Source organism: Trachinotus anak, unplaced genomic scaffold, assembly GCF_046630095.1.
Source record: "Trachinotus anak isolate AG129_WGS33_773 ecotype Australia unplaced genomic scaffold, CSIRO_AGI_Tana_v1 ptg000011l, whole genome shotgun sequence".
Classification (NCBI taxonomy): domain Eukaryota; kingdom Metazoa; phylum Chordata; class Actinopteri; order Carangiformes; family Carangidae; genus Trachinotus; species Trachinotus anak.
In genome coordinates, this window is record NW_027273862.1 from 495,751 (window position 1) to 521,499 (window position 25,749).

A 25,749-nucleotide genomic window follows, 5' to 3' on the forward strand; every position below is an offset into this window, starting at 1 on the left:
CATGTAACCACCTGTTCTCTATCATAAAAAATAAATTGAATGCACTTCTTTTGCACTTTTCTAGTCTTATCCACCACTCAAAGCTCTTAACAATATGCATCACATTAACTCATTTACTCACACATTCATACATCACACCCATACACTAATAGAACAGCCAATCAGGGGATGATGATCAGAGGAGCCAGGGATCAAACCACCAACCTTCTGATTCATTATCCTTCTCGGTGAAAGGGGTAAATAAGAGAGAAGATGCATCCTTGACCTAGGGAGACTAAGATAGACGTGTGGAGGGACTACTACCGTTACACTTTTTAGAACCTTGCACTCAGCTAGAAGGGTGAGTGAGGGAGGTGGTGGGCTATTGACCGGAGGATGGAGAGAAGTGAATGAGAGTAACATGAAGAGTGATGGGCCATTAACAGAGGAAGATAAGGGCTGAGAGGTTTGTGTCTGGTGGTCGTGTCCTCCAAGGTCAGGTTCCAGGAGCGACTACAGCTGTAGACATTAGATGGCGCTGCTTCAATAAACACAAGCCACACTTCAGCCATGGTGGAATAGTGATCAGCTGGGATGCACGCATCGCCATTTCCTCTGACTAGGTTGGATTTCACGTGGGACAATGGCTTAGCAGCGATCCAAAGGAGAGCCCATAGACCAACTCTACTACTCAAAAGGTAATCGGCCAACGCTGATGTCACACACATGCTAAAAAATTCATAGCTCAAACATCAATACACACACACATCTGACTGTGTGACTGAAAGATTCAAGGGATCAAAGAGGCCATGCTTGTGTGGTGCTTATATAACCAGGTGCTGCTAGCCACCACAGGTGATGTGTCTTAAAGAGTATCCACGTCAGCTGCCCCCATGGGCGTCAGGCCCTGCACATATGGAACATGTAGGGTGGAGGGAGAGTCCTGACTTTTTAGAGAAATGTGTTAATACTTGTTCCTAACAGCACACTGGAAGGTGAAATACTGGTCATGACAGAGAGGAGGGAGACCCTGTTGTCTAAGAGCAGGGGGAATGGTGCATATTTTGAGACAGTCTGCCCAGGTAGACTGTGCAATGACTGGCTCCTCTCGCACTGCTGCACAGCTGGCCAATCACAGCATGACATGTGTGTGAATGTCAGTTTTTTTTATAGTTCTTCTTCTATAGCTCTTGGACAACAGTGGAGCTCTATGGCACAGAGGAATGAGATATATCAGGCTATGAATTAGGGTTGCACATCTCTCTGTGATAAACGATTCGATATGCATCTAGATACACAGGTTATGATTCGATTCAAAAACGATCTCCTTTTATTACAGACCGATTCAATACGAATCGATTTCATACAGTGTAAGAACGATACGATTCGATTCTATGGTTAATATTTGTTGTAGATATTTTATATAATAAAGAAGCCAAGTCTATGAAAGTGACAGTACAATAGTTTCTTTTTAAATATGTAAAAGACTGGCACTGGCAAAAAAAAAAAAAACAGAACAACAAAATCACATGTCAATGTATTTATTTTTAGACATGGACCAAAAAAAAGTCTGGCTGAATCGTTGGATGGGAACTCCAGAGGTAAAAGTAGCACAGAATAGTAACAACAAACTTTGTTCGAGCTTCCCTTCCTTCTTATAAAACCCAAAAACGGTCCACACCTTGGATTTTTGTTTCCCCGATGCGTTGAAAATCTTTCTCGGTGCATTATCACCTTCAATCAAGGTGATGCTTTCGTTCTCCACCTCCTTCATTTTCCGTGTCGTCCCTTGTTTATCACTCATGCTAATACCAGCTAGGCAGCTACGGCGTTTCGCGGGCAGCCTCAGCTCTCGTGTTGTTTTAGAGACCTGGCACGTGTGTAATGCCGCCAACCGATTCAAAGTCTCACGATACCCGATCCATGACTCTATAACCGATTCATCTAGGAATTCATTGATAACTCATATCGATTGAGGAGGCTGCTACAGATGCAGCCGTATCTCTCATTTGTTGAACCGAATATCCAGTTGCATCGGCTTATCGTTCACAACCCTACTATGAATACACACAATACTTGTTAGTGGGATCAGTTTACTGTTAGTTTAAATCTTTTTACATGATTTGTGGTTAGTCTTCAAGGTCTTCAAGGAGATTCCACACAAATTGACTTCACTTGAATTTGTTAGAGTTAGATTCATTCAACCGCATAACAGCAAAAAAAGTAATTAAGGAGTGAAAATCAAGTTAAAATAAACTGGAAACTTGCTGTTTTGTCCAGGGCTTCAGTTGGGAGATTGCAAACCATTTAGGTTTAGATGTCTGTCTGCAGAGTGGTTGGACTGGGTTCAGGTGAGGTTTAAGAAATATCTTTTTACCGCTTATCTTTTTATCACAGTAAAACAGTGTTGGTATTGGAATGCACTGTATCTGTATTCTGACCACAGCTGCTGTCCATGGTAAAGGAGCAAAATAATACTTCATCATTATCATTTTACAGCCACTCTGAAACATGCCGCTCCACTCACACACCCTAGATGGGGTTTAGCAGAACCTGTTGTGATTGAACAGCTTGTGTGGTTCTGATGCAGAGCTACGCAGATCCCACAGCTGCTTTAGGTTAGACCAGCCCACCACACTTGCTCTGGGACTCATGCAGTGAGGTGAAGTTTGGGTTAAGCAGGGATAGAGACAAGAGCATCAAGTTAAGGATGTGTACAAACCTGCAGGGGGCCAGGCTTTGATGTAGCCAGTGCAATGCACCACAGAGTACTGAGCTTCTCCTTCTTTTGAGGGTCCAAGGCCATTCCTATTGATCAAACACAGACACAGACACAGCAGCATGTTAGGTACTCAGATTCAGCTGTGGAAGGGCTTAAAAGAAATGAATGAATGAATTTGAAATGTTAATGTAGCAGAGGGAGACAGAGCAGAGAGCTGCTGTCAGTATCACTGGATTATATGTTCATACAAGGTCACGGTAATGAAAAAATGATTTTATCAACACAGCTCAGCAGTTTTCGAATGACTGCTGGATAATACATCAATTTTGTAATATACTAGCAGTTGTTGTCTGTCGACAGAAACAAAAATAATACATAAATCAGAAAAACTATACCATGAATTTGGATAGATGTGGAAGAAGAGCAGCATTGAACGGAGATATAAGTGGCTGTCACTTGGAAGAGTAACTTGGTGTGTATGTATGTGTGTCTAAAGCCTAGGCAGCAAAGTTAAAAAGATAACTTCCTGACAGCTCTAACTTTTTCTGTAATCGTGCATCCAAATGTTGATATAGCCGTGTATTTGGCCATATTACATGATTTTTCTTTAAAAACGGGACGTTGAGTACATAATGTTAGAGGGGAGGGATGAATGAAAAGTTGGTGGCTACAATGAAAAATGAGAAAGTTATTGAACATAATATTCAATTCATGGATCTCATTGCAAAAGCTGATCCAACATGACAAGAGTCATCTGTACAAAACCAAATGGTCTCACAGAGTTTTGTGGTTTATTAAACTGATTTCATTGTCTTTGTACATAACAGTGCAATAATTAAATAACGCTCTGTGTGTTTAACCCTGTACTGCTGAAGACATTACATTAATTTGTGTTGGACATGTTATGTTTCAAGGTACAAAAGAATTAATATAACGAACGACATCTGGGGCTTTTATGAAGTTTCGTTCCAAAATGGTTAGGGTTAGGGTTCGGATTATCCCTGTACATACAGTGGGGTCGTACACAAACTGCCTCCTTCTGAACACACACCTTCAAGACCAGGGAGATGGTCGTCGACTTTCTCAGGTCTAGACCCATACCTCAACCAGTCAGTGTTCAAGGGAAGGACACTGAGGTGGTGCACACCTATAAACACTTATAAATACCCAGGTGTGCACCTGGACAGTAAACTGGACTGGTCCCTGAACACAGATGCCATCTACGGGAAGGGACAGAGTCGGCTCTTTTTCCTCAGGAAGCTCAGGTCCTTCGACGTCTGCAGTGAAATGCTGCACATGTTTTATCAGTCAGTGGTGGAGAGTGTCCTCTTCTCTACTGTGGTCTGCTGGGGCAGCAGCAGGTCAGACCAGAACACAAGAAGACTGGACCAGCTGGTTAAAAGGCTGAGTCTGTGCTTAGCAGGAGTCTGGACTTACTGAGGACTGTTGTGGCGAGAAGCATGTACTGTAAGACACAGAACATCTTGGACAATACCAACCATCCTCTCCACAACATCATCAGACCGTATGTCTATCTGTAGGCACATTGAATGATTTACTTTCCACACATATTTTTCAAATCCTTAATAGTTTGTGTAGATATTCCTGTCAAGTTGCATATGGTCCTAAAACCTGCACAAATAAGATGATTAGTGCAGCCAGTTGCTACCTGAGAGGCCAAACCCAGGGCAGAAAAAGCATCAAAGCAATTCCTGCTCACTGTAAAGCTTATTTGCCATGAGCACAGTTAATAATTAAGGAGGAGGGGGATAAGGAGGATGCAGGAGGATAAAATGCCATGAGGTGAATAGGAGACATACAGGTAGGATGAGGCAGAAAGACACTATAGTGGATCTCAACTGCGGTTAGATAAGGAAGCTGCTGTACCTGTATCTCTTCCTCATGTTAGATAGACGGTTTAGGGAGATGTGATCCAGAGGAGCACTGCCGCACCTGCACACAAATACAAAACAGAGACAACAGCATACATTACACTTAGTGGTACATGATCCCAGCCAGTGTCTGCTAATCACAGTAGGAGGCAGTTCACATACTGTACAACTGCTTGACAAACAATATCCTCCATGTACTGTCAGATGAGCCCCACTTCATTGAGAAGTTTGCCAAATTTTGCACTGTTGCACTTTCTTAAAATTGTCAGCAGATCTTATTGGTTCCATTTGTATGAAAGGGACAGTCTTTCCATTTCCTTTTCTTTGTGCAGCAACTTTGTTTTCTGTTACATTACTACAATTTTCCCACCCAATCCAAGAAACACACACTGCAATGTCGATGCCAGTGGCGGCTGCCCTGTTCTCTGATGGTGTTGCAGTTTACATGAATTAAACTAGGATCCCAAATATAGTGTGATATTGTTTTGTTAATGTCAAAACACCACATAGAAATCGGGCTGGTTCTTGAAACCACGTGTCAACAGTCCAGGCTGGTGGTGGTGTTATCATGTAGGGAATGTTTTCTTAACACACTTTGAGCCTTAAATCAAACATGATTTGAATATTACAGTTTGAGTACTGTTCCTGACCATATTCATCATGGCCACAGTTTAGCATTTTCCAATGTCTACCTCCAGCAGGATAATGCTCCATGTCACAAAGCAAAAGTTGTCTCAAAGAGGTCTCATCAACATGACACTGAGCTCAGTGAACCTCAGTGGCCTACTCAGTCTCCAGACCTGAATCCAGTAGAACACTCTTGAATGTGCAGCTGCCAAATCTGCATGAATGATTGGATGCAGTTATGTCAACATGGAACAGACTCTCAGAGGAAAGTTTCCAACATCTTGTTGAATCAGTGACATGAAGACCTGAGGCTGCTTGAGAGCAAAGACAGTTCCTACCCAGTGTCAGCGTTGTGCTCCTAATAAAGTGCTTGTTGAGTAGGTTTGTATAGTAGTAGAGACAGTTACAACACCAAATAATAGAGTTTGAACACTGAAGGCAGTTACTGCCTCGAGCTGTGTTTCCTTGAGGCCTGTGGTGTTTTTCTGTGGAAGGGCCAGTCTTGTGTCTGAACATTACATAAGCCTGCCTGGATCTAATAATGGCTTCCCTGAAATGTTATCCTCCTGATCATGCTGTGTTCCCCTCGGCCAGTCTTTATGTATGTGTCACAGAAGTGGTTGCGTTTCACCACTTGCCTTCAGTCTCTTTCAGAATGTGCCAGCAGCATGTTGTTTGAATTATTCAGGGCCTGGAATAGCAACAGAACAAAAGGACATGCCAGTCCAACAAATTCTTAACAACATTACACAGATTGGCTCTTGTGTGTCTTGCAGGCCTTTGTGACAGATCCAGACAAAACAAGGCTACAGCAGCTCTTGATGCTTCTACACACTCTGGTGTGAATGAAACCATGGTGTGTCCGAAAGAAAGTGGAAAAGGTGTGTTACTCTGTTAAACCAAATATGAGCTTTTATAAGCACTTGAAACATTCAAAACTGCTTTAATGTAGCTTGTAGCAAATGAGTAATCAGGGTTGTGGGGCAAACTGCATGATATTGTGACATAGAGCACAAGGAAACAAAGAAGATTTAGCAGGAAACCGGGTTTGTAAAGGGTCAGAAGCTATGGAATGGAGATGGAGTGATGTCCAACATATGGAAACAATTATTACAATAACCATAGCAAGCTTGCTAAGTCTAATTAATGAGTGTATGGAGACATCAGTCATTTAACCAACAACCTCTGAGGAGCAAAACTATTAATATTATTATGTTAGGACAGAAAGCATATGGCTGGAGGTTCATGTAGTGTGAAATGTGTTATGGCCCCATGAACATCTCAATTCAAACAGCAGTCATGTTATCGTCATACATCGCCCAGGTCCAGGTTAAAAGCCACTGTTACAGAGCAACAGTTCTGATGTCAAGCACATTTGAACTCTATCAATTCTAGTTCTTGTTTTTTCAATGAAAAAAAGACATCTGCTCCGCACCAAACAGCAGACATCATTAACAACTACCTGATGGACAAATGCATTAAGCAGCTTAACAGCCAGATGTTTCCCTTAGGAGATGATAGAGACCAAAGACAGAGCTAAAAGAGAGTGCATACTGGACTCACCCTCACCATGGCTCATGTTGGTCTGTGTGTGCTGAATGTGTAATTAGAGCCATGATCCAGGACGTCCAGTTGGAGTGACTGACTGTGACATTTAAATGCTTATCAAACACAGAGACACAACAGTTTCTTAATCCTCACAGACAGGATCTGGAAAATTATCAGATTACTATTTTTAACAGTTACTTAACTTTTCTGTTTTCTGGCTAACCCCACGTTGTTTTGCTAGAGCACCATGCATTGTCATCCCCACCGGACCACCGTGCTGGCTCCATTCTAATGAATGAGAGGGCTGCTTTTTTTCCCCTGTCTGAATGTGGTGAAAGCAGCTGTTTGTGATCAAGTCAGCCCTATCAACTTTAAAAGTGAAGCAATGTCGAGATGAACAATTAAAAAAAAAAAATTAAGTACTCAGAAAAATTGAAATTTGAACTGCAATTTCAGGACAACTAAGAAAACTCCATTTGCAGAGGAAGATTGCATGATATGATCAAAATGTGTAGACTGTCTGTGCCCTTTTTCTGTACCAAAGGAGAGATCCCAGACAAAATGAGAACTACCCACTGGAGACAGTGACTTACTAAAGGAGTGTTTCACTAAAGAATTGCTGTAATCTGCCCAGCAAGAAGTTAACAATGTCAGTCTTGCAAGGAACATGGATGCCTTGCTGAAATTTGGCAAGAAATCAGGGGGACCAAGCTTCAGGCAAAGCATGTGCATTTGACTCATTTTCAATTGAATATAGTGACAGCACTGTTACTTTTTGTTTTGTGAGGACTTGATAACAATTTTTCCATTTCAAAAGAGCTCCTTGATCTAAAAAGCCTCACAGACAAGACAACAGGAAAGGTCAGAGATGTCATGAATGAAGTAAATCTCTCATGGGCAGAATTGTGTGGGGTTACAATTGATGGCCATCCAGCTGTGACAGATGACAGGTGAACAGCATCCCCTGTGTGCAGGAAAGTTAAAAGTCCGGAGCACAGGTCATGAAATTGTGCTGTATTAAACATGAGGAAGCACTGAGTGCTAGAGCCGCCCAGCTGGGTGATGTGATGAGTGCCATGTTGACATGTATTCATCTCATCTGGTCGACAGTATTTAATCACATTGGTTTTGTTGTTGGGCATTGATGCGCAATACACAGATGTAATCTACCAAACAGATATGAGCAGGCTTAATCAAGGTGCCGGTCTGGAGCAGTTCTATCAGCTGAGATCTGAGAAATGTACTGTTTTTCAGTGGTTGGCATCCTTTACTTTTTTAGTTCAACTCAAAAGCCGCCTCCGCACATAATCAGAAGCTGCTAAAAAAGATGAGCTTGTGTTGCAAATCTATGTACACGTGAAATAAAGTGCTGTGAAGTTTCAACTTTTTGAGATGTGAAGTTTAGAATAATTTAGTTTGATTTCTCCATTTCAACAAAAATATCAAAAGTGTTCTTGACTACTGAATGTTTTGATTGAATGTTAGTAAGCACTCCACTGTGGGGACAGAGTATCTTGTGGACAGATTTGATAAGATACTGTTTATGAATCAATACCATGTAGGGGTGGGCGACAATCTTTTTGAGTAGAATCGTAATCCAAGATCTGAATCACAATCTGCATTCTGTTTCCACTCTGATTTTATTGTGAAAGTCATGACTGGAAAGTTGTGATTCGTTGATGCTTCTTAGTTCATGTGTAGTATTTATTTGGACAGCGCTGTTATTTATCCGTGAGGTCCGATATGTAAGTGTACTCTAAGGTACACAGACCATGACTTTTACCAGTTAAAATTACAAATGTCACCTGCAGCTAATGAACAGTAATTCAATCAATATCTTGATACCAAGCCAAACTAAAACATCTCATGCTCTCTGCAAGCCAATGTCTTTAATCAGCCAAAGATCCTTTAGGAGAGAGGTGCCACCAATTTGTAACATCAATGTACAACTGGACTAAGGGCCCTATTTTAATTGGGCAAGGATATCAACAATGCAAAGTGCTATGTCTTAGGAGCATGTAGTATGTGGGCGTCTGAAAGTGCATCTGTTATTTCAGTTTATGTAGCACCTGCTATTTCGGTTTAAGGGGAATAAACAGCTAGTCACATCACAGCCCGTGTCAGTCACAGGGACTGAAAGCATCCCTGCTTCAACCACATTAAACATTGAATCTACTGGTTGGACAGAGATTAATTGAAATGGTCTATTTACACCTTAAGCATTATTCCATCATTTCTGTGCATTTGCTCCAAGTATTGAGTTTCTTCTTGTTGATAATATCACTAGACTGGCAGCAAAGTGAAGCTGAACCAGAAACAAATGTGATTCTAAGACTTCTATTTTCAGCTCAAAACATTTCAGTCATCTGCCTCATGTGCGTCCACTGGAACAGATACAGACCTATTCTCAACAACCAACCTACCTACACGGGCATCATAAGGTTGAGATTTATTTGCACAACACTCTTGTAAATGCAACCCTGAGTGTTTTTTATAAGTCTATGTTCAGCTGTTCTAGATCTGCAACTACAGTGATAGCATGTTGGACTCCAAAACAGGGGGTGACCTATAACTCAGCACTGTGCCTGAACACATCCTGTGTAGACATGGCAGGAGTACTGGGGCTGCTGGTGCTGCTCTGCTAATATGCTACTCATGCAACACCTCCTGTGTAGACATGATGTAAGACCCAGTTCCACCAATTACCAACAATTTACTTTGCCTCATTTAAACGAACCTTACCACCTGTTCATGCCTCTCCTCCCACCTGCACCATTCTTCCTCCATTTGGCACAAAATACAACACAGACAGGCAAACCTATTTCAGAGGTCAGGACGATAATGCTTGCACTGCTTATTGCGCCACCATGACAGTGTCGTCTGTGTTTTTGTAGTTCCCAGAACTCCAATAGTGACAGGTTTTCTCTCCATAACAGGTCATTTCATGTCAATTGCAGGAGTCTTATTCTCTCAGTTTATCTTTGATCATTATCAAATCAATAAATTAAGCTTATAAACTTAATATTTCTGAACAAGGATGTCCAGTATTGAAGCAGCTGCTGAAAAATAAGTTGTGTCAGTTCTGGTATTTCATTGTTTTAATCAACATTTAAATGAACTATTGTACTGGATTGGGCTCATTATCAGCAGATATCCAATATTAAAGGACATCATGATCGTGACATCATGTAATGGGGCCCAGGGAAGTCAATCTTGACGTTGCTAAATTTGTCATTTTGTTATCACTAATATATTCTTATTAATATTGTAATTTCATTTTCAATTCTATTGTTCAACCCTACTTTTCACCTCTGTTGGTATCTTCCATTTAGTTTCCTCCTCTGCCTGTGAATCACCCTGCGTATGCCTGCACATGATGATTAATTGCATGAATAATAGCCTGAACAGCACAATCAATCACATATGAAACACTGTTGTAGAAGCGTCTGTGGGGGTAATGAGAAACAGCTCAGCAGGACTCTTCAATGTTCCGTGTAGGCAGTAGCTAAAAGAAAGAAAAGTGTCATTGCTGTCTTTGTGAATGTCTAATGGCTGTCACTTTCTGAGCTACATACTGTTGACTGCCTGTCACATTACATGAACCCCTGCTGTAAACCACTGTGTACCATTTCCACTTCCTTGCATGGCAATTAATTCCCATGTACAGTTACAGAGCAGAGGTGACCTTATGTTTGAGGCTCCATTTGTTTTCAACAATATTCAGTTTACCCCTATCTAATTAATTTCACTGAGTCATTATCTAAATCTATTACTGACACAATGATTCATAATTAACACTGAAAAATTACATCTCTAGAGTATACTGATAATTTCTGCAAGATTTACGAAGACACATGGATTTGAAGGAATTGTAATGCTTACCAAGACAAATTAAACCAGTTTCACAAACAACATCTGTCTGAAATTAAAACTAGTGTAACACTACTATAATTAAATGTGTGACTGGGGACCCAAAAAGTTCAGGATTTCTTGTGTAAAAAAGGCATTTTAAGATTAAATTACTTAAACACAGCACTGTAACATTTTGAAGTGTTTTGTAAATCTACTGCCTCATGCTCAAAAACACAAGATAATGTGACATGACTGGAGACAGCTCAGGACTGGATGAACTGCTCAAGAGCATGGGTCTGTTAAAAAAATATAAACACAAAGTCAACATGCAGAAATAAAAACAGACACACTTAGTTACAGTGTCACACACACCTCATGCGGCAGATGAAGGAGCGCCGGGAGCCCATGCACATTCTCATGGAGGACTGCTGTCCCTCCTTCTTCACTGTTCCCGTCTTCAGGTCCAGGATCCGTCCTGTTAACATACAAACAGTAGCTCAGATTAGAACAAGGCACAGACAACATCATCATGTAGACCAATAAACACTCATTCACAACAAACAGCCTGTTACTTTTTACTATTTATAACCTTTGTTCTTATTAGCAAAACTGAAGAGGGAGGAAATTGTGTTGCATGTGTTCACTAAACTGAGAGGAAAAAGTCAATCTATGATCATCTCTGGATGAAATGAGGAGAAAACACTGTCAGGTCCAGCAAGAGACAAGACTAAAGCTGTGTAGTGTTACACCTTTGCTTTTGTCCTGTGCCCTGTATTGTCAGATTGTCTGATCATTATTGTGTGAGTCTGTCAGCACCTGATATGATGAGGCAGTTGGAAATCATTAGAAACATGAGGTGTAAAGAAAGTGCACACAGAGCTCTGGATCTCCTTAGTCTTATAATAAAGAACAACACAACATACATAACAGCTACTTATTAGTTTATCTAGGTGTTTAATTATTTATGATCACAACTGGAGCAAATGTGTGGTATTAACTTCTCGCACAGCTAAGAGTGACACTCTAGTCAGCAGGAAGAACAAAGTCACATCAGTCTAAACAATACGAGCATTTTCAGCTATAACCAAAGAAATTAAATGAAATAAAACATTTCATTCCAGGGTCATGTGTTCCTTCACATATCAGTATTATTCTATGATATGATATCACATCAAGCAGTGTTTGGATGAACTTTAAATAAAAGGCCCTGATGGACACCATTTATTAGACTGTGACTAACATCAAAACTGCCTTTTGTGTGATGTAAGTGCACAGTAATTTCCTCATATTTACTGGCATTGAAACAGAGATGAAAAGAGAAATTCCTGTTAAGGCCCAAAGAAACAGCTGATATCTGCAGCTGCCAGAGAAAAGCTACTGAGGTCTCAACAACAGACAGTTCAGAATGAGCCTTAAAACTGTCAATATTGTTTTATGAAGGTGGTAAAAGTGAAACTTAATTCACAACAATCCTCAATCATTGTGTAACTGGGACTTCATGTGAATTTCAGCAGAGCTAAACTCTTTCTCATTTTGCCTAAGCAAGGCAAAACCCAGCAGACCCTCTATAAGGATCCCTGAGCATCTTTGTGTCCCTTGCCTTGACCCTAATCAACCTATGTTGAGGTTGAGTTTGTGCAGGATGGAGAACAAAAAAAGGTGAGCAGCTTGGCTTTGGTGCTATAACCTGCACAATCAGTCTCCATCATCAGTAAAACAGGAATGATCCTTTCCAGATGGAAAAGGAATTCTCAGCATCTCACAAATATGAAGCTGAAGGGAACTTTGCATGCAAATAGACAACTGTAATGAAGCAGATTCAGCTAGAGAAAAGAAGGCTATTGACCATGGTAAACACATAAGACCAGACCAGATTACATCATCAACAACAAGCACATTCTACTCTTTTCACTGAAGCTATTTTATTGCATAGATATATGTATGCTGGGTGTTTTTCTCATTTGCTTGTTTGTCCAAAAAGTCACTTGAAAAAATAAGTTGTTAAAGGGGTCTGAAAATTCAGTGTAGCAGCAACAACAACAGTAAATCTAGCAATAAAGGTGCTAAGTTGGCAACACTGCCTATAAACATCCCCAGTGACGTAAAAACTGTTTGTGCCAGTTGATTTTGACACAGAAACAGTCAATGGGGAAACTCAAACACTCAGCCAGCTGTCCAGCAGTGTAACTTTAGCAGTCTGTCTGTCAGCAACACTCATGTTTATGTTATCTGTTTATGTGGAAGGAGTCCAAGAGGAAGTACGGCAGAACTTTCTGAAATGCAATGATGATGCTCTCTGAAGTCTCCATCAGCAGCTCCCACTGGCACAGTTCTACAGGATTTTGGGAAAGTCAAGATTTTCGCAATGCCAAAGTGATGATCAGTTTCACATGAGAAAACACCAAACAGGCGCAGAGTGAGGTCAAGAATAACTGAGTCACATCCATCATGTACATCAAATCTCTGCTCCAAGATTTAAAACTAACCTGAAAAAAACCTCCTCAGTCCAAAGCCTGGCATCACTATTAGGAGTGATATTTTTTGGTGAGTTCACTTTAAAGGAGTTATTTTTAAGATTTTCTACTGCCACATAGCCGACGTTAGCATTAACAGCTTTTAACAGTCTAGAAGAAACGTTGTGTGTTCAAAATGATTCTGCTGTCTCCAGTGGTAGAAAGAAACCCTCTTGTTTTGTTTCTATTTCTGTCACTTCTTTGTTTCTATTGAAGTTAGTATGCTAACCAGCTTGCTCTAGTCTGGCCAGACCATCTTGTCACTTTCTGATACTGAGTCACTGGCTATCCTGAAAAAGTAACGATGTTCAGAGGACGTATAACCTCTTTTCTTGTAAATACAACAATGGCTGAAATTCTTTGTAAGAATGGTAAGGGAAAAGCTGTTAATGCTAATGTTGGCTATATAGCAATAGCAAAACTTACAATAAATGAATTTTACTGCAGATTCAAGTGTTGCACTTGAACATGTTTCCTCATTATGAAGAATATTAATTTAGAAACAGCTCCACCGATGAATAACTCTGATCATTTCTGGCCCCTGAAAAGTGATACCTGTAAGACAGAGGCCAAGACAAAGGTGAGGAACAAGGTTTTGTTTATACTGCTTCACTAGCTTGCTGTGTTCATCTTACAATGCCAGACTTTGAACTGAAGTTCTTTGAGAAATTTGCAATGTCTGGGACCGAGGCTGATCAATACAGTGAGTATGTCTGAAGCACCAGAGGTAACTGTGAGATGTGAGGGATTCACACAGTCAAACACGTATGAGTATTATAAGAAGAAATACAACAAAAAAAGTTGAGAGGGAAGACTGTGGGCAACAGCTGACACTGACGTTACCCTATTAACCCTGTCTCTGAGCACCCCAAACACACCTGCAGGAGACTGGTGGTGCACCTGTGGCCAGACCCCTGACTTCTCCGCACATCTGAGACCCGAAGTGCTGCACCGTTTTCAGACCCAACCCGGTTTGGGCCTGCATTGGACCCATTCATGAGACAGCTGTCACCTTCCTTCTCACAAGCCAGGTTTCCATTGCAAAAAAGAAGCAATTTATTTAGATAAGTTGGCAAAAAATAATTGCGAAATGGTCTTTGTTTCAACTAAGTTATGTTATGTGAATAAAGCTGTGTTTCTCTCGAGATGACAGATTTCCAGCAGTCTCCCCCTCGGTTGGAACTGGCTCCCTGGGGCTTGATATGGCAGGTGCCACAACTTCCATTTCAGTTTTGCAAAATATTGCTGTGACTGAAAAACAACTCATGCAAGCGTGTAAATTGTTTTATGACATTTGAGAGTTTTTTCAAAATTCATGTGTTTCCATGACTCATTTTTAAGTTCACAATTTCAACTTGCACACTAAGCAGGTTAATGGAACCTACTGTAAGGAGAAACTCAAGCCTGCTGTGTGACTTCAAACACTTCACTGATGAGACACAGAACCACACTAACCGCTGTACATCAGTCCATCAGTGCTCCCGCTCTTGACCACCTCTCTCTCTATCTGTCAGTGGTTTGGTGTGATGACATTTTAGTATCTACTAACCTGCTTTCAAGCCAGCCAAACTTGCTGAAAGAGCTGCTAAGTCACCAAAATAATGTAATCAAAACTGTACTTCACAGACTTTTCCCACTGAACTTTGAATGGGACCTATCTGAGTCCTACAGATATTAAAAACAAATATCAAATACTGGCTAAGGTATGCAAAGATCACCACACCATTCGTGCCATCAGAAATATTCCAAAACAGTAAATCACTTATTTTCCCCAGAGTGAATTACAGACAGCAACAACTGCTATGCAGGAAACAATCAGTTGTTCCATTTGTTGCTCATTGATGTTGTTCAGTTCTTCCACACCAGAAAGCTGGAAAAACACGCAGTCCCACAACAGGCAACCAACAAAGTTCAAACAGTGAACAGCAGAAGAAGCAGACAGAGTCTCCACAACATACTGCTTTGGTTCCACTGAATGTAACCTAACTCTGAGAAGTGCTGGGACTTCAAAGGCTTCATCAAGGGCTTGTGTATGGGTGCATGCTCAAGAGTGTGTTTTTATCTGTCACAGCTCTACATGGAGATTACTGTGTTATGTTGATTTCATGGACCTGCTGGGTATTCAGTGAGGTTCAAAGGGCCTTTGGTGTCAGATGGACAGACTGACAGACAAATACAAACTCCACTGAGATACTGTGGAGCCTCCAGAGTACCATGGAGAGGAAGAGTTTAATGAAACAGTGTTGCCCTCTAGTGAGCACAATGAGCATGTCTCAAAGTTTTGCATTTGAAATCTCACTCTCCAACTCAGTGCCATTTAACACGATAACCTGGTGCATCTAAAATTACCATGTAACATTAAAGATACAATGTATAGAGAAGGAGATTAAACACAGAGGAGAAGTCACTTGATAAGAAGACTACGTTTATAATCTGGTATGACCTTACCCTGGCTGAGATATCCTGACTCCAAAAACCCCTTCAAAAACACTGGATCTTCAACTTTCTAAAATGCAGTTTCAGAAATTTTCAAAACAGGGCAAGTATGTGTATATGAATGAATGGCTACAGGAGAGTTGATTGTCTGATTACTGGCAAATAACACTGACAATGCAACTTAAAAGAGACATAAAGAAATGAAAGCTCCAACTATTATCTGTCCTCAGCACCTCTGTAAAACACTTTCAACAAAGACTGAACATTCCAACCGTCTTCAAGTTCACAACATAAAGACAGAAGAGGCTTTGTGTGGTTTAATCAGCTTCACTATGTGCTCCAGAGAGGGAAAAAAGTAGACTCTTTAAGCATTAAAAAAGGTGGAGGGTCACATCACAAGCGAATCTGTTCAAATCAGTGTGAATGAACATCTGTTACAATGGGTGATGACACCAAAAACTCTTTGATGAATGTCAAACCATGTGAAAACCATTCTGCTTTGCTTCTGCAACTCACTTCAACTCAACAGCTTTTGCACCACAGAGGAGCCGAGCTGCCACCATGAAAGGAATTACAAGTACTAGGAAGCTACAACTGGTTCACAGATTATGATTATTCAGTGTTACACATTTCACTCCACCACTTCACACCAACTACCTTAGAGTTTACTTTCTGAAACCATACAGTAGTTTTGACAGTAGCAGATCTCTCTCACAGCAAACATTCTGTCTGAGCAGGAAAAGCACAAGTGTAACATTAAAACTAAATACAACTGCATTCCTTTCAAGTGAGCTAGTTCCAGGGTCCTTCCTGGCACATTATATAGTTTACAGGGACACTTGATAGAATTAAACCATCATTAATAAAATGTGTTTCGCCCTGTGGTTTTCCTGGTATGAGATCTAAAAATGTCTGCCGTGAAGAAGGTCTATAGAGAGTCTTGACTCCCTTTCTCCTTTTATATTTGTCAAAGCACTTTGGGCTGCATCCTGTGTAGGTTAAGTGCTATATAGATAAAGATTATTATCATTATTATTATTATTATTATTATCACTTCCATCAACAAAAAGTCAATAGGATTTTTCCATTGGCTTTTGGATTATTGCAGAAAATAAGTCCTGTGAAGTTTTCAAGAAAGAAAACCCCTTTTATCATGTTTGAAGCCTAAATACAATTACCAGAAGTACAAATCTAATGTTAGGCTATGAACAAACTACACCAGTCACATGACTTCAACAACACCACCACTAAACTTCAAACTTGTGGTTTGATTTAGCTCTGACCTCTTCTACAAAAGCATTTCCTCTTAAAACATTAGTAATAGTTCACAAAAGTGTGAGTATAAACACAACGAGGCTGTAAATGTGGACTGTTGATCTGTTTTCATCTGCGGCTTGATGATGTTTAACATCCCGACAACCTGTAAACCTATAACCAACCAACAACCTATAAAAGCCAAAAAAAAAAATCACGACGGGGGTATTTGCTGATGTATTTTATGTACTAAAATACAACGTGAAAGTCTTGAGCTTGAACTTGAGTAGCACACTGATAAAACAGCTGCACAGGTAGAGCATGATGCTCAACATAGACATACAAAAGGCAACTGACTAAGAATGGTTACACCAGAGAGAAGGAAAGGGTTTGTTATTTTGTTTTTTTTTCTCCTTTTTCCCTTTGTAAATGAATCAGTAAAGTAGCAGAGGGAAGGAAAACATTCAGCTGGAAGATAATTGTTCTTTCTGTACCTGTCATGGAGTTTTCTGAGGTGCTGAGCTGTTCCCTCAGCTTGTCCACATCGTCAGGGTGGACCTGTTCATAGAGAGTGCTGCCAAACCACTCTGACTGGGGATGGTTCAGCACCGGCGTCACCGAGTCCGACACGTAGATCACCCGACCCGTTTCCGCAGCAACCACAAACAGGAAGCCGTCAGCCGCCTCCAAAATCAGATGCTTCAGTTCCTACAGGGAGCAGAAAGGTACTTGAGCTACATATGGGCACACCCCAAGGAGGTAGCCTGTGTTTATAGTCAACTGTACATTGTATTACATTCATCAATTAAGTCATTGATTAATTAAGTCATTGACTGCAAAACAATTTCCTCAAAATAGTCAATATTTTTGTTTGACTTGATGTGTTTAAAGGGCTGTTCTTTCCTACTCAAATTAAAGCTGAGACATGGCACTTTAATTCAGCTTCCATTCTTTTATTTCAGATTGAATGTGTTGAAGCTCAGAGCCTGAAGAACAGAAAATGTGTGAGTGTAACCTCAGATGGTCAAGCATGTAGAGAAAGAACACATACTGGAAAAAAAAACTTCCTCAAGAGAACATTTAGGTCACATTGTGAAAGGTTTCAAACAAGGTATTTATGTACTATTTCTATTTTGATTGCATTCTTATTCTCAAACATCAAACAATTCTACATACACTAGTGTCCAGGTTATGATTGCCTTTTGGAGTCTTCTGTTGATCAATTGTGCATTTAAACATAACGTCTTGCTTTGAAAAACAAGGATAATGTCACAATTTAGGACTTGCAGGAAATGCAGACAACAGAGCGGAGCTGGTACTGTTTGAAGATTTAATGGATAAAAAAACCACACAATTCTTCCTTAGCAGATGAAACAATAACCCAATCTGGGGTGGGAAGGAAACCAAGGACCAAAAACTAAGGTTAAAAACTCAGGAACATAAAAGAGGAAACTAAAGGAAACACGAGGAATCATGAGAGAAACCAAACAGAAGCAAACTGAACTGAGGTAATCCTGAGGTAACAAGACACAGGTGACATATTAGGGTGGGGCAAACAATTACAATGGAGGGAAAACTAGACAAGGACCAGAAGTAAAATAACAATGGACACACAAGATAAGTAATTTCAAACTAAAACAGGAAATTAAGAATAATCCAAACATAAACTCAAATAGTGCTTTCAGGACAACCATGACAGGTATGAGTCCCAGTTTTATGAGGGGATCCATATAAAAGGTTCATGTGGTCCTCCAAACTGAGCGTTTCCACAATTATTTTTTTGTTGATCAATTTGTAGTATTTTTCAAAAAAGAACTAAAACAAGAAAAAGTGCAAGGACACTGAATATGTTTTCTATCAAATGTCCTCTATGTTATGAGTTTCTGACGGTACAGTACCTGCTCAGTGAGGAAGGAGGGCTTATAGGCCCCATCAGTGGACGTGTTGCCAGTGCCCCTCATGGATTTCATATGGGACACAGCCATACGCAGGATGGTCAGCTTATCAGGTTTCCGGGCGAGAGCGCTGCAGGTAGGGACCATGTCTGAAAGCTCCGTGATGTACTGGGTCATTTTGTTGCGCCGGCGTCGCTCAATCTCACTGTGGTTCTCTCTGCAACAGAGAGAAGAGCAGTTAGGCGCCTGCAGAGGGTACAGACTGGTAACCACCAGCCCGCCTCAATTGAACAATTGATCAACAGCTATGACGCATCTGATCATAATTTGTCTCTAGTGTCATAATTCAACAGGTTTCAACAGGTAATAGGTTTTGTTAACTGTTACATCTCATTCTTTACAGGTGACAGTATATTGTCTGGAATCTGTAATTAACTGTCAGGATCAACACTAGAGACAGGTGATGCTGTACAGCTTGAATTAAACTGCCCATTTTCATACTGAGATGCATTTCTGTGTTTGAGTTTTCCTCTGAGGGAAAATTACATGTTACAACAACGCAGGTCAGTCTGCAAGGTCTTTATGACAATTTTGACTTTACTTTATTCAGACGGGACACATGCTAAAAAAGGGCTTTTAGAGACTCCTAGACATACTGTACTCAACTGCATCAATTTGTCTCACTCTGAGACAAAAGCTGCAGATAATTTACAAACTGACACTTTTCACTGATGTCTAAAGCTGATATTGTTCCAATATCTAAACATTCTAAGTAATTTTCATGCCAAATAAATTAAATGCCCAGAAAGTGTGTTTCTCCTCAAATATAATCATCATCAAGGAGAAAACTCTAAAGAACACTCCTCTAGTTGTTACCAGCTCCATCAGGCAGGATGCAGCAGGTTCAGCTGCAGGTTTCACAGCTGTCGTTTCTGTCAACACAGAATTTCCCTGTGCTGTGCTCAATTCTCCTGACACATGACACCAAAACAACATCATCTAGTGAGTTCAGCTAACTCAAACAACTCTACTGTACCTATTTTGGAAAATGGGCCATTCGTAAAGGACTGCCATATAATCGGTCAAAAATAGCTGCATGTCTGTAATGTAATTTGTTGTACATACACTGTCATGCAATTTACAGCTGACATTTTTTTTACCTGTGGACTAAACAGTGCAATGGTTTATGTGGTTTGATAATAACTTTCATATTGCAAATAAAATATTTCTAATCTACCAATATATTATGGATTGCAATGACATATGCATATGCATATATTATCCTGATTTTTTTTATTCACTTGTTAGTATCTCTCTTTGCACAGATCAGAACAGGTGTGAAGCGTGCGGGTTGCACAGCCTGTTGGTCCCTGAGTCAATGGAAAATCCTCTGTGGCCCCAGTTGGCTAGGCCTACCTGGCGTATCTCTCCTTATCCCCACCAGGAATCTGATCATCATCATACCTGCAGAGCAGAGAGGACGCAGCATGTAAAGCCATGTACATATATACAGATAAAAAGCATCACAGAGCAGCTTCACCCTCCACATGCAATAGCTGTCACATATTAATGCATGACAGTAGATGGGTCAAAGTGTGATGGTAACAAAATGGGCAAACTGTACAAAACAGGCTGGTGTCAATGATAACAGTGCCCTGTTCTACTCTGAGTGAGACATGAAAAAAAAAATCTGGTTGCTTAAACTGGACTGCTTCAATTCCGACACCAAAACTGTGACAGAACAGACGTATGACTGAGGTGATTTTTCTTCCTTGATAGTCCAGATGTACAAACTAAAATGATCTGTCTCTTGATGTATGGATTTAATCAGAATCAGATCAGAATTGGAGTAATATATGTTTCTTTCAATGCTGGACACTTGAATTTTCACACGGTCAGTGAACAGAAGAGTCCTGTTGTGTCTGAACTTCTCCACCTCAGCTGTCTTCATACTTTGCTGATGTTACATTCATTAAAATGCACCACAGGTCCATAAACACCCCTATCACACTGTGGACTGGGTAAACCCTTTCTTCTTTTCCAGTTTAGTCTCCACTGCTGTTCGTCACTTGTACAGTAGAGGAAATAATTATTTGATCCCTCACTAATTTTGTAAGTTTGCCCACTGACATAGAAGCGAACAGTCTATAATTTTAAAAGTAGGTTCCTTTTTACAACGAGAGACAGAATATCAAAAAGAAAATTCAGAAAACCACATTATATAAAAGATATAAATTGATTTGCATTTCATTTAGTGAAATAAGTATTTGATCCCCTGCCAACCATTAACAATTCTGGATCCCACAGACTCCCACACCGAAAAAAAACTTTTACCTGCAGCAAAGACACCTGTGTCAACCAGTCACCTGTATAAAAGATACCTGTCCATGCAATCAATCAGACTCCAACCTCTCCACCATGGGCAAGACCAAAGAGCTGTCTAAGGACATCAGGGACAAGATTGTAGACCTGCACAAGGCTAGATTGGGCTACAAGACCATAGGCAAGAAGCTGGGTGAGAAAGAGACAACTGTTGGTGCAATTATTCGAAAATGGAATAAACACAAAATGACCGTCAATCGACCTCGTTCTGGGGCTACACGCAAGATCTCACCTCGTGGCGTATCACTGATCATGAGGAAGGTGAGAAATCAGCCAAGAACTACACAGGAGGAGCTTGCTAATGATCTCAAGGCAGCTGGGACCGCAGTCACCAAGAAAACCATTGGTAACACACTACACCGCAATGGATTAAAATCCTGCAGTGCCCGCAAGGTCCCCCTGCTCAAGAAGGCACATGTACAGGCCCGTCTGAAGTTTGCCAATGATCACCTGAAAGATTCAGAGAAGTCTTGGGAGAAAGTGCTGTGGTCAGATGAAACCAAAATCGAGCTCTTTGGCATCAACTCGACTCGCCATGTTTGAAGGAAGAAAAATACTGACTATGACCCCAAGAACACCGTCCCCACCGTCAAGCATGGAGGTGGAAACATTATGTTTTGGAGGTGTTTCTCTGCTAATGGGACAGGACGACTTCACCGCATAGATGAAAAGATGGACGGGGCCATGTACCGTAAAATCCTGAGTGACAACCTTCTTCCCTCCGCCAGGGCACTGAAAATGGGTCGTGGATGGGTCTTCCAGCACAACAATGACCAAAAACATACGGCCAAGACAACAAAGGAATGGCTCAAAAAGAAGCATATTAAGGTAATGGAGTGGCCTAGCCAGTCTCCGGACCTTAATCCCATAGAACATCTGTGGAGGGAGCTGAAGCTTTGAGTTGCGAAGCGACAGCCTCGAAACCTTAAGGATTTGGAGATGATTTGCAAAGAGGAGTGCACCAAGATTCCTCCTGATATGTGCACAAACATGGTAATTAACTACAAGAAACGTCTGACCTCTGTGCTTGCCAACAAGGGTTTTGCCACCAAGTACTAAGCCATGTTTTGCCAGGGGATCAAATACTTATTTCACTCGATAAAATGCAAGTCTGTTTGTCTTTTATTTAAAGTGATTTCCTGGATTTTCTTTTTAATATTCTATCTCTCACTATTTGAATAACCCTACCATTAAAATTATAGACTGTTTGTTTCTTTGTCAGTGGGCAAATTTACAAAATCAGCGAGGGATCAAATAATTATTTCCTCTACTGTATGTCACATACTGAACAGCAGGGTGAACTAAAGCTCCTGGCTAAGGGAGACAGAAGTGAATGGTTGGTAGGTTTATAGGAATAACTTGTGTACAAAGTGTATGTAAGTGTAAACCCTTTCACAGCATGAACACAAAGCTTTCCTGTAGCCAAATAAACCATACATGTAATGCTGCTGTCCATTATTAAGAGTGCAGTTCCTCCTGTGTTCAGCAGAGAGCAGCTCCTCCTCCAAACTGTCACCACTCAAGTTAGCGGAAACAAATCTGCTGCCATGTTGTCAGCTCAAAAATAAAGCACTTACTGTACATCCTACATACGTACACACTCACTCCACAATATGAGAAGGAAGAAAAGGAAAAGAAGTTGAGAGAAATTAAATGTGAGGACACTTGCGATGTAGTGACAGAGATAGACTTGAGTATCTCTTAAAAAAAAAAAGAAACATAACAGAGCATTGACTTTTTGATGGAGGGAAATAAAAAGTTCGTCATGAGTCGATGTTACACACATAGGGTATCTGCTGGGCTCTCAAAACAATTTCGGGACTTGTTTAGACCTTTTTAATGCAACATGAAACAAATAATAAAGCCAAACATACTGTACTATAAACCCATTTTTGAATTCAGAGTGCAGTAGAAATAAGATCCAAAAATTTTAATATGTTCATTTCAACACATTTGATTTTTCATACCCGCGGATACCCTGAAACAGGAACTGTATGATCTTTGGGAACTAGTTCTAAGAGATGTCAGACAGGGTCGGTGCTACCTGCTTTCATTGTTCTCACCTTGAAAATTTGCTAGGTCCCTCTCCGTCTTCGTCATCAAAGTCCATTCTGAGAAACAACCACAGGAAACACAGTTACTTCTATTAGACTGAGAGCTGATAGTGCTCTTTCATGACTGCAGTCCCTGTGTTTTCTGGTGGAACATATCTATAAAACTGTATGTACATTCACAGTGATAGAACCAGTGGATGGCACACATCAGTTTGGAGCAGTAAAGTCCTTCCTCATGTAGTTCTGCTGCTGCAAAGTGACAAAGTTGTGTCTGCTGACAAATAAACCAATAGACCAAAGGTTCCCAACCTGTGGTATAAGTGTGAGTGAGCCGACAAATTATAAGTACAGTAAGTAATGTTTTTAAATGTTTTAAAATGAAATCTTTAAAAACATTAAAATGTTTAAAAACTCCTGCCATTGTTTTGTTTTTTTATCATAGCCTATCACCGTGACCAGCAGATAAATTAATTTTATGTTGTCGCTGGCTGAACCACTTTGCCACCAGGCCACATTGTATACTGACTATCTCAGTCTGATTGCATGCTAAAAGATTACTTCAATGGCAAAAACTGGAGCATCAAAAGGGATGGAAGGTTAGCAACAAGAGAATTAAAAGGACACAGAGTCAAGAGACAGATGGTGAAATGACCTCTCCCCGTCAAACTCCCCTGCTTTCAGTTCAATCCTGAACATTCGATCACTATCACTAAAATAAAATGTGAGAAGGCATTATTTGGCCTCTGTATTGTCAGATGTGGGCCACCAACATCTTTGTGATTTTCTGCTGGTCCATGAGTTAGAAAAGGTTGGGAACCACTGCAATCGAACAAGGTTTGAAATCAACTGTCTGTGTTGTAGTCAGGCACTGCCAAGATGGTGACGGTGGAGCAGCTCACTCTGAGCTTCAGAACCGCTCCTCAGAAATCTAGGGGTGAGGTCACGGAGACTACGTCCATCTTAATATACAGTCTATGGTTCTGCCACATCTCACAGCAGTAACACCATCACTGCTCCAGCTGGAACAAGTGAACTACAATGTCCACATCAAATAAATGGACACAACAGACTCACATTCAGTGAGAACAGAGCCGAGCCTTGTCTCACATCCAGAATCTGTCTGAATTTTACAGCAGTCAAGTGTTCATCAGTGGAATCTTATACCTTCAGTTATTTAGACTTGTAGAAGCTACTTAGTGTTAGCTTCAGCTTCAGTTGGGCTTTGGATGGAGTCATGTTAAATACAAGGACCCTTCGTTCTGCGCAATGATGATTTCATCCTTCGTTCAGCTTTTACTTTGTCTGCAACATTCTGTCGTGCACATGTATACAAAAGCTGATTAGAAACCCAATTACCTATATATATGGGAAAGACATTGGAATGGCTGGGTAAAACTCTCCTAAATCAGCTGACTAAAGAACACAGACTACATTTACAGTAAGTGCATGCAAATACACTGCATCACTGTGCCCATCACCAAATGATTTCACAGCATGAACAAATGAAACTAGAAACCAAGCTAACTTGACTAAATCTTGTGCAGAGAGCTCAAGCAGAACACCCTGTCTGCATGACCTACCTGACAGCTTTATGCACCTTGGTAGCAACACTGTCAGGAGAGGAGTGTCTGTTGTTGTCTTGTCTCATACTCAACAACACACACACACACACACACGACCCTCAAACAGCTCTTTGAAGTTGTGAGGACTGATTAAAATGTCCTCACAACGATGGTTAAAAACTAAACTTTGTTCCCACAACCATAGAAAGACATGGACACATACACACATAAATAAGTAAAGCAACAATGGCATAGACATGAGCAGTTCCTGTTGCCTCCCTGTGCCACGTTTATTTGCCAAGCTGCCTACATATGCAGGTCTGGATTATTTATTCATGTTTATGTAGGCCTAATGCCTGTGCATGGGTTAAGTGCAGTCCTCTGGCCCCTGATTTACAAGGTACTTAACTCACATACAGTGCTCCCCATACATAGATGAACACACATACTGAGTCTAAAGCAGCCCCCCCGGTCTTTCCACCTCATTCATTTATTTATATTTATCCACACAAATGCAGAATTAAGATTTTGAGATCATCTTCTCTGCTCTGCATCCAAACTGAAACACCAAAACAATATTATCTTATTTATTTCTTGTTATTATTTTACTTTCTTTTTCCACTCGTGATGAGAGGAAAAGTGCATTAAAACCATAACTTCATGAGATGAGCAGTTAAAACCATCCCCACTGATTTTAGAGGAGACAGATTATTGGGATCTGTTCCCCCAGTTGCTTGGTAGTAGAAAAAAATACCGTCAAGATTAGAGCTGCAACAATTTATCCAACAGAAAAGCAATATGAAACTATTTTAACTGATTTATTGTTTCAGTAAATGACCATGCATGACTTGTTTTTTGTTTTTAACAAAGTAAACATCTTTGAGTTTGCTCTGTTGGCAGGACTGAACCTTGGGCTCCAAAATTGTTACAGGGATTTTTTTCCAAAGTTTAATAGACCAAACAATTAATCAGTTCATCAAGAAATAATTATAGGGAATAGATTATTGAATGAAAATAATCATTAGTTACAGCC

The 25,749-nt window shown here is 40.5% G+C and overlaps 1 protein-coding gene across 4 annotated transcripts in view; it reads right to left on the minus strand.

The window, feature by feature from the left end:
• The window catches only part of arnt2 (aryl-hydrocarbon receptor nuclear translocator 2), a 66,263-nt gene that overhangs the window by 30,877 nt on the left and 9,637 nt on the right, over positions 1 to 25,749 (minus strand). For 2 of the 4 annotated variants that reach the window (XM_071489629.1, XM_071489631.1), the window contains exons 3-9: positions 23,164 to 23,211; positions 20,135 to 20,182; positions 18,722 to 18,935; positions 17,318 to 17,531; positions 10,993 to 11,095; positions 4,589 to 4,654; positions 2,702 to 2,787 (exon numbers count right to left, since the gene is read on the minus strand). In XM_071489629.1, coding sequence (XP_071345730.1) covers positions 2,702 to 2,787; positions 4,589 to 4,654; positions 10,993 to 11,095; positions 17,318 to 17,531; positions 18,722 to 18,935; positions 20,135 to 20,182; positions 23,164 to 23,211 — 779 coding nt within the window. The remainder of the gene's footprint in view (positions 1 to 2,701; positions 2,788 to 4,588; positions 4,655 to 10,992; positions 11,096 to 17,317; positions 17,532 to 18,721; positions 18,936 to 20,134; positions 20,183 to 23,163; positions 23,212 to 25,749) is intronic. The other 2 variants (XM_071489632.1, XM_071489633.1) reach the window with 1 other exon arrangement.